This window comes from Parambassis ranga, chromosome 1 (assembly GCF_900634625.1).
Source record: "Parambassis ranga chromosome 1, fParRan2.1, whole genome shotgun sequence".
Classification (NCBI taxonomy): Eukaryota; Metazoa; Chordata; class Actinopteri; family Ambassidae; genus Parambassis; species Parambassis ranga.
In genome coordinates, this window is record NC_041022.1 from 15,400,609 (window position 1) to 15,410,877 (window position 10,269).

General features: G+C 43.3%; 1 protein-coding gene across 6 annotated transcripts in view; it reads right to left on the reverse strand.

The window, feature by feature from the left end:
• The window catches only part of dclk2a (doublecortin-like kinase 2a), a 36,504-nt gene extending 26,460 nt beyond the window's left edge, over positions 1-10,044 (reverse strand). For all 6 annotated transcript variants that reach the window (XR_003670471.1, XM_028403106.1, XM_028403089.1 and 3 more), the window contains exons 1-2: positions 9,285-10,044; positions 5,401-5,738 (exon numbers count right to left, since the gene is read on the reverse strand). Coding sequence is in view for 5 of the 6 variants with exons in the window: in XM_028403106.1 (XP_028258907.1) it covers positions 5,401-5,738; positions 9,285-9,690 (744 nt within the window). In the remaining variant the exon portion in view is untranslated. The remainder of the gene's footprint in view (positions 1-5,400; positions 5,739-9,284) is intronic.
• Between the last annotated feature and the right edge of the window lie 225 nt (positions 10,045-10,269).

The following is a 10,269-nucleotide window of genomic DNA, read 5'->3' on the forward strand; positions in this document are numbered from 1 at the left end:
AGGCATTTAATCCCAACTTCACCCTGAAAACGGCTCAAGCCTGACAATCACATGAAGCCCTCGTGTGGCCTTGCCTCTTGCTGTTAGGAGAGGGACAGCTTTGTTAATCTGTCTCTAACTTACCAGCATGTTTCACTGTCCTGCCAGAGAGATATGTAAATAAGCCTGTTATTATCAATATGATAACAGTGTGAGATGAATTTAGAAAACGTAATAAATGCAAGGCCGGTAACTGTTGGCTGGAGATATCGGAGCAGCTCGACCCCGTTATAACACACACACACTGTAAAGACCTGAGCTGGGTTAGAGTATTGAGGCCAGGAGGCCATCGTCATTAAGAGCGTGTCATGTGAAAGATGATGCCAAAATGCATCAGTGTCACATAACATCCACCTCCCACTTATGTGTACGCCCCAAAACACAGCAATCCATGAATGGTTGTATCTCCCAGTTACTGAGTGTACTCAGCAACTTCCACCAAAATGAAACTAAGGGCAGGACTGAGCTGGTTATGGAGAATATTTAATGAATGCACTCTTTTCAAACTGGTTGATTTATAGGAAGCAGGTGCTTCACACAACCCCTGCAGTACAAACTTGTTGCAGTATTGACGAATGTATATCTGGTTTAAAAAGGTTTATTAAATGTATCTGATCGATTAATTCCAGCTGATGGAGTCTTATTCCATAGATTAATAATCAACCAATAACAAAAACATGCCACTGCTTCACACACCTGACATCTCCAGTAAAACTGGTCCAGAGAAAAAGAGGAAAGTTGTGCATATTTTGCAGTCTGCTGGGAGTTGTCGCAGACCGTCAGCCTGCTGCTCTCACAGCGTGGCATTGAATTCTTTGTGCCCTGATAAGCTGCGGCAGCGTCGAGGCCTTTGAGTGACCTTCAACTTTTGTTATGCACACTGCGGTACATATGCAGGAGCACTAATGCACTCTTCCCCAGAAACGTCTCAGTCTAAAACACAGTTACAGACTGGGAAGCAGAGGAGGAGGAGGAGATGTAATGTAACTGAAACAACATGAATTTATCTCCAGCAGTGTATTTTTAAAGCTATACAGTAACACTATCTTTAGTTTATTATGAAAAGATACATACAGTAAAGCCCATTAGCTTGCCTGTCCGATTATTAGTGTTGAGTCCCAGTTATTCTTCCATTCCTCAGCCTGCTGTGTGTACTGAAAAGACCTTTAAAGATTTCAGACAGCCCAGCAGTCTGAATGACCCAGGTCTGTTTCCAGCCTCTGGTTAATGGGCAGACAGACTGTCATCCTGATAACATCAGCAAGTGAAAAGGATCGTGAAAGGCAAATGTATTTCAGGATATTTTTTTCCCCAATCAATCTCCATGTGCACTGTTGTCCACAGATGATTTTAGAAAGACAAATGCTCATAAGTTTAGTCAATACAGGGTGAAGATCCTGGCTACAGTACTGTTTATCTTTATGCTGTCCTTCACTTTGTAACGTATGTTCAGTAGAAACAGGCTTTTTAAAACATCTTGAATGTTCTACATAAAAAGCCCAGAAGACTTGAAGAACTACATGACTATTAGTCTTTAATATACTTTAATTAACAATATTAAAACAGTGAATACTTTTTGTTCTATAATTTCAGGTGGAGTGTTTTTTGCAGATGTCATGTTATCCTCTGTGCATTGCCATAAAATGTAATAATCAATTATCCACTCACACCCCCCGCTGAGTATTTATCCATGGAAAAAAGGCATTTCCACACTTCACTGTGTAACACATCGATCACTAATGTTTTAATAGCAGGCTGCCTTTTCTCACTTAATGTGTCAGGGCACGTAGGGCTGAAGGCTACATGAGGTGAAACGCAGGGAGAAACTGTGGACTGGATCCAGTTTTCCCCACTCACAGTGACAAAAGGGTCACTGAATAGTCAGAGCTTTGTCCTTCACAGACCTTGTCTTACAAGAGCACGTATGGGAGCAAGTATTTCCTCAGTGTACATGCATCATGTAACTGTACGGTGAATACAAGATTTTCTGTTATGATGGCAAAGTGTGTGGATGTCAGCTGCTCTGCACAGTGGGATAAATAGGCAGGTGGTGAAAAGAGGGGCCAGAGTGAAGTGAAGGGGAACAGCCATGGGCTAACAAAGCAGGAGGCTGGGATATAAGCGTGTGGCAATCCATTTCTTCTCATGTTTTCACCAACACATTTCTAAGCCGACTGCTCATCTGACATCAGAAGAGTCAGAATGTGACAAAGTGCAGCCAGGTTAAGTTGAAAGTAGTTTGTATTTGCTGTAGAGATCTTGAAACATTTAAGTCTCCTCACGTGCTTACAAGCCTGCATCAACACTTGTTCTTCTGTTTTATTATAGGGAATGTTCTCTTGGTCACTTTTTCTTTAGTTCCTTTGAAGGAACAGTGATTTTTACATAAAAACAAGAAACTTGGATTGCTTTCTCAAATTAATGAATGCATCGATTGAACAATGAAAATAGGGGAATCTTATTTTCTGCCTGCTCAGTCAGCTTTGAGATGTAAAACAGGGGGTTTCTCTCAAAAGCAGCAGCTGATTCTGCTGGCCCTGATAACCAAGACCTACAATTAACATTCAGTCTGAAGAGCTGCTTTGACTGAAGGACACAGAGAGAGAGAGTGGACAGAGATGTATTGTGCAGGAACACTCTCTTACTAATACACATCCATGAGCACACACCCACAAACACACCTGACAGCTGCACTTTAACCCTTTCTTTCAGCTTATAGGTCTAATTATCCGGTGGTGGCCAGAGCCCCGGTTGGAGGGCTTCTGTGTGTGTGCGTGTGTGTATGTGTGAGATAGAGTGTGCAACAAAGGGAGGGGGGCAGTAGCGCCTGCAGAACGGGTGGCTGGGACCCCGATTTGATTTTGGAGGAGCAGATGGTGGGCTGCTGCTGGAAGGCATTTGGAGTGTGAGTGTGGGTGTCGGTGTGTGAGTGTGTGTGTCTGTTGATGGGTGTATGAGAGAGAGTGAAGAGCCCTGGACATGCTTTTTATAGCATCTATTGGGTTGGGTCAGTTTATTAGGCACATCTAGCTAAACCGATTGTAGTCAAATTTAACTCATGTTGATGTTCAAGAGTTTTCTGATAAAACAGGTTTATATTAACATGTTTGCTACCCACAAAATGCCAGGTCACAGCAGTAAATATGTATCTTTGTCCTCTTTTTGCCCAACAAGAATTGATGATTGAGATTGGACCACAGCCCTGTGGGAATCAGCTCTATGGTTTGTCTAGCCACCAATATGGCACCACTAAGGATTTCAAAAGAGGCTTATCAGGGTAGAGAGGCTCCATTCAAATCTAGCTGTCAGATTATCACATATTTGCTTAGGAAGAGTGTTACTTCATCTTCAAGTTAAAAGATCAATGTGTCATTCAGCTCTCCAGTATTTAGAAATAAAGATATGTTGTCACAGAAAAAAGCCTTACCCAGCGTTAAAGAGAGCACTTACTGACTTAAACTGAGTTGTATTGTCATGGACAGGATATTATCAGGTGTCCTGCTCTGGTCTCAGATCAGGTTACAGGCTTAATGGGTTAAACCTCCAAATTAGACTCTTAATTTAATTCAGAGACAATCCTGTAAGAGTCGAGAGAGTAGGAGAAGCACTGGATCAGATATTATGGTAAGAAGACACACTGTAATGTCTGACAGCTGCTATGGTGTCACTGCACTGCAGAATTGGACTAAAAAAACATTTGCATCCGAATAATAAAGATATCTGAACCTTAATATTTGTTGTTATTTATAATCCCAAATACAATAGATGCACATGTGTCACAACGTCTTGTGATGACAGAGCAGTTGGTTGTTGGTGGTTAAACTGGAAAATGGATTTGGACATTGCCGACCTAATAAAAAAGAGATTGCTGACTACTGGCCTGAGCTGCTGTGTGGTTCAAGAAGTGTCTTAGATGAGTTGCTTCACTGTAGGATCTGTGAGAGCGATGATGAATACTGTGCTGTTTCTTCTGACCATAGCTATAGTGCAAAATAGTCCAAATATACTCATTAAAATTTGTTATGGCTAAAAACACATTCCAGCAAACTGTAGCTGCATGGTCTCACTTCATGTGCACAGTGTTGACACCACATCAAGTGTGTCAATGTACCCCATACAGTCTAATGATAGATTCCTCCTGGCAGAATGAAGCCTAACATGCCTGAAAAAAACAGCTGGTGTGCATAGCTGATCTACTTAAAATCCGCTAAGAGATGGAAACACAGACACATCAAAGCTTTATGTCACAGCTACTGGACCGAATTAATCACAGAGAAGATTGGAAGAATTCTCACAAGTAGCATTTTCAACAATCAGTCACTGTCACAGAGGCAGACATCAAGTCCAAACACCATCCACTGCAGGAGGCTGCATATTCAGATAATCATGTAAATACATACAGTCATGTTCTGTGCTCAGTTATATAATCCTAACAAGTCATTAAACTTGCTGCCTTGACAGAAGTAACGCTGGCTTGGCACTGTCAGAGGCGGTAAGGATCACAATTCTCATGAGTCATTTGTCTGGACTGTCCAGCTCAAAAAAAGGTTCTTGTTGGCTCACAGGAAACAAACATCAGCTGTTTTAGTTGTCAGGCTTTGAAACTGGAGTTTGCTTTATCACCTCTCAGTCTTCAAGGTCAATTTAAACTCCAACATTTCACATTACTCTTTAGGTGTGTAATGTGTCAAATGTTAACAAGGTTGGGTTCACAGCTGAGAGTTAATAGACCCTGCCGATAATCAAAAGTTGGATTTTCAACAAAAGAGCAAGTCCAACCTATATATATGTAAATAATAATGATCTAACACTTGCAGCAGATGAGACAACAATATAAATCTTTCTGATGAGGGTCACCATGTGTTCCATCTCTGAACACCAGGAAACCCCTCAATGAGGATTTCAAATGGAAACATTAATATAAATGTGTCCCAGATGGGCAGGATTACAGCACAAACAGTCGCACGTGGAGCCACGGGAGTGGATGAGGTAGGAGGATATAATACTGTTGGATATGGCAAAAGGCCTGGACTCTGAAGCGTTCACCAGTGCTTTGTTGAAATAACTGTGGCGTGTAATTATGTATGGATGATTAAATGAATTGTAATTATCCGGACTGCTGACACAGCTGAAACCTATGAATCACAGCCGTTTTTAAAGATAAAACCTTTGGATAAAAAGCTCAGCTCTACAGTTCCATCTGGTTTCCATCCTGCAGTTACATCTCACTGAAAACAATAGGTCTAACACATTCCAACTGTCAAGTTGTGCAATTTTAGCCAGTGAGATCATGTTGTGTAAAGACAGAGAAAGTGCTTTGTTTCCCCGACAGCAGCTGCAGTAGGATGAAGTTTAACTTACCTGCCTGCCTTCCAAAGTGTACAGCCTCCTCACAGCTCCAGAGTCCAACTTGATAGCATCTGTGATGTCAGTGAGCACCTGCTCAAAGGAGTGTGCTGTTTTCTTATTAAGCAGTATCCGGACTGCCTTTCGTGGTTTGACACCACTGCGGATGACAGTGACCAACTTGGGTTTGATAAAGTCCTTGGACTCTCGCTGCAGCTCATTCTTCAGCGGGATGAGAGAGGGGAGGGAGCGTGATGTGCCGGTCTTGCTGCCCACTGACCAGTTGGGGTTGACATTCTTGGTGTAGTCCACACGTCTGAAGGGTTCGTTGGAGGCACACACATAACTCTCACCTGGAGGAGGAGACACAACAGTTTTACTGTCAGTCTAAAGTTTGCACATGAGAAACTGTAATTTGTGTTTAAATCTAAATTCATTCATGCATAAAATCAACATCACATGTGGTGCTATACCCCTCCACATAGCATTAGAGTGTATCTGTGGAATAACAAATAGTTCAGTTGCAACACACCAGCACACTGACAGGCTGATACTGTCCTCTCTCTCCCCCTCTCAGCTGTTGAGCTGCTGCACTGGCTGTTCTCCAAAGCAAAGCATTTTTGTTTGTGCTGCCTGCATTCCATTTTAAACACATTAACACGCAAACGTTTCCCCTTCAAGAACAAAAGTCATGTGACAAGATCAGGGTCTTGGCTGGCGACTGAAAACCACTGCAAGAATGTCTGGTGATTGTTTAGAAGGGCGAGTGTTGGAAGTGATACTTTCTCTTCCTGCTGCATTCCTCACAAAGTTATTTTAGTGTCCGCAAACCCTCCTCTCACACCCACAAGACGTACTTCTCAGAAATATTCACCATCATTCTGATATTTTTCAGTGATAGAAATCAAAGCTTCTGAAGAAAAGAACATGTGCGAACTGAAAATACAGAGCTTGTTAAACCGAAGTCGTTCCAGCAAAGATCAAAGTGCAGTGGAGCCAGTTTCCTGCTGAGCATGTCATTACTCACAGTATTTCTGTATCAATACCTGCACCTCTGTGCCTGGGTAATGCTTCAGAAGAACTGGAGAGCAATAGGCTGTGCACAGAGGACAGTGCAACACTTTTGGCAGTTTGTAAATCCAGAATTATTCACATATATGTGAGATTTTTATGTGTGTGTCAAGATAAATGAGCTGAGCTCCAGCATAAGAAGGCCAAATGAGACAGCGCCTCCCACGACACCAGGTTTTATTAAGATTGCAATTAACCAAAGGCTAATTAAAAGCCTAGGCCACAGCTGAGGGGACGGAGCTCCAGCTGCACAGTAAAACAAAATATAAGAGAGGCCCTTTATTTATCTGTGGGGAAATGATAGAATACAGAGGAGTGGCCCTCAGATGCCGACTGCTGACGAGTTTATTTCCTGACTGATGTGATAGGAGCGTCAGCCACCCGCTGCTGCTGGCTGTTGTCCTCATGTGGACAACAGATGGGGTCGACTTTAACAAGGATGTCTAACCGGTCCTACAGTTCGTCCTGCAAAGCTGTCACCAATTTACAAACCCTAGCCATGTCAGAATGCAGTCTAATGCGTTAAAGTTAGTGTTGAAACAGCTGTCACCAGGTGATCCCAGACACACTCTGCAGGATGTTATTGTTCAAGATCTTTGTTCATGCACCAAGGCCCCCTTTTATTAACACAAAGAACAACAGTACATGATGTAGCCTCAGAGCCTCATGTCACCAATATAAATGAGTTAATCTGTACCTCAAGCATAAATTAAATAAGAGAAATAATATTCATATGTTCATTCATTCATATGACTCTGGGCTGAATTTCATAATAAAAAAGGACACACCTAAGTGAATCTGTGGATTAAAATAATAACAATTCAAATGTTGAGCCCTGAAGCCAAAGCCTATATACAGCAAAACTCCGCTGTGCAGCATAGATTTTATGCTGCCTGTATTTTCTAAGTATTCCGGGCAACACCATGCTATAACGGCTATAAAACACTAAACTAATGTCAGAATGCCTAAATATCATAAGCTAATATGAATGTCAACATAAAAAGGCTTAATTTCCCCATTTGGTACAAATAAAGAGTCTCTGGAGCACAATATTGTCCCAGCTAGAATTCCCCTGTCAGCATGTTATGCATCCCCCCACTGTAAACTACAAAGCGTTTCCTAAACCCTGTTCAGTATCTGCTACACCTCTCTGTGTTGTTTTCCACCAGCACAGCAGTTCAAATTGGCTGGTTGGCTCAGTAATCCCATCCACTCATACGGGCCACACATGTGTATGGTGTTTGATTGGGTTTCCACACAAAAGAGCCCCAGCAGGCTTCAATCAATGAAGGCAGACTGCTGAGCTGTGTAGTAATGTTAACTCTCTCTCTCTCTCCATTAGAGGGGCGAGTACAAGAGCATGATACTCAGGCTGGGCCAACCTGCAGTCGGAGAGGCTGTGGTAGAAACCTGAAAGAAAACACACGTGGCTCTTGTCTTTGTTCAGCCAAAATATAAAACATGGCGCCGCTATGTTGCTGCACAGATGTATGTTGACCTGCTGTTGCTGTCTGTGGCCACTTGATATAAATATAAGCTACTTTTACGCATGTTTGTGTTGTTGTTGGCCATTTTGCTTTGGACCATGTCGCAGGGGAGACTGAACAAAAGCTTAGAATTTCTGTGTTTATTCCCCAGTCGTTAACTGCTCAACGTACCCACAGTGTCCTCGACACATTGGCTTGTTGGAGGATGGACATGCAAGTCTTTCACACTGGTTGAACCATAATCTATTGCTCTGTGTACAACAAACTATTCTTTAGGAGAGATAAACATCTCATCCACTGAAATCTTTAAACTTTAAATGAAACCTCTCTCCGCTGCCGGGACATCAATGAATAAAAAGGATTCGTCTGTGCAGCAACCAATTAAAATCACAGACAGACTGAGCTGTTTAACCATCACACAGAGCCTGTGCTTCAGAACAACTTTTGCCCAACTAGTGATGCTACAAAATTTAGATCAGGCACTGGCCTAAATCTTGCCAAGTCTCTCAGGGGATTGTGGGTAGGAAATGAGTGTAGCACACAGTCAAATTTAGGGGGATCTGAGATGAAATTAGACCAGTATATGAGAATAATATCTGCAGTGAGAGGTCAGCGGATCCTAAGTATGCGTGGATGCGTCGTGTTGAAAGAGGATTGCAGGCTGGACAGGGTGCAGACAGACAGTGTAGGGCTGGACATGAAGATTAACTTATTACTGAGAGGTCACTGTCCCTGCAGAGGGAACCACACAGCAGCAAATAGATAGGGTCAGAGAATGTCTTCTATTTGTGCCAGGAGCTACAGGAGCCAATATGAACCCTCTATGTATTCACATCTGCACTCATCTGAACAGATCCTGAGTGGGATGGGGGGGGGGGTCTCATCTCCACCCCTAGGGGTGAGATCAATGAGAAAGGTTTTAAGAGCCAACATTCACACTCATTCCCAGGCAGACCTGTACTTAGTGGTGCACAGAGCACTTTTCACACCCACATAATCTCCCAAACAGCAAGGAAGAGTGGTTCTAGCTGAGATCAATGGATGCACTTTATATGAGCTCTGTCCTAAGTCAAAGCTGGGCTGAGGAGCAGGTCTGCCTGCATGGCACAGGGTCCAACATGCATCTACAATAACGATTAGAATGCTCTGCATACTGTCTCTGTAAATATGAGATAAAAACTTTCCTTCTCCTGTACATTTAAATGCTTTGTAACACTCACCAAAAGTAGCTTTTATACAATCGATCAAATGTCCCAATCAATGCACATTAAGCTATCATCGATACAATAAAGTATTGATCTCCTGTCATGAAGTGGCTGTTACATCCATCATCGCACTTACCCTCTACTAACTCCTCCAGGCTGCTGATCTTCCTGCCCCCATCCAGCGTGTACAACGACCGGACTCCTTGGGGAAGGTTGACGTTGTCTGACAGGGACCGTGTGAGCTCCATGAGCAGAGCATCCAGCGACCTGAACCGGTCGCTTGACACCGCGTACACCAAGCCTTTAAAATATTTGTCACCATTGCGGTAAAAACGCACTTTTCTGGCTTTCTTTTCGGTCGTACGAGACTGGAGACTGCGCGTGCGGTAAAAACTACAGTGCGCACTGTGCGCCGGGCTGGGGACCAGACCGTTGCCCCTGGACCCAGACTGGGATCCGGAGCCAGAGTTGGTTCTCGGTGTCCGGTGTGGTTTTTCTCGTTCCTCAAAATGTTCAAATTCAATACTTCTGCTTGTCGACATATTGCTTCTCCTTTTCCTCTTCTTTTTTTTTTAAACAAAACTTTAGTCAGAGAGCTGTGAGACCAGTGCGTTCTCAGCAGGATGAACTGTCCACACGTGTGCGTCCCCGGGAAGACTTTCAGTCCACAAACAGAGAGACAAGCCTCTCAACAGTGAAAAATGAGTCCGGACGAACTGAGCCTACAAAATACACCAGCAGCAATGATCCACAGTTATCCCGTAGAAAACGTGTCGAATAATGAACAGCTGTGTGTGACAGACATCGCAGTGGACCTCCTGTTACCAACGCATAAGAAAATGTTACAAAACTTCAGCGCACCGTACTAAACAACAAGCCACCGCCTTCTCCCATTCACATCCTTCCTCTGACTGGCCGTCCGATCAAGCTGTCAAATCAATGGATAATGAGACGGAGGGGGAGGCAGCTCCCACGCCTCGGGGTCCTAATGCACGCCATTGTTCTTCTGCTAATGTATGCAGACACCGGGAACAATGACGTTTTACACTCAGTGCTGGATGACCTCACATGTTGTCAGTCTGAGAGAAAATATGCAAACTCCCCCAGTGAGGAGACTGTTA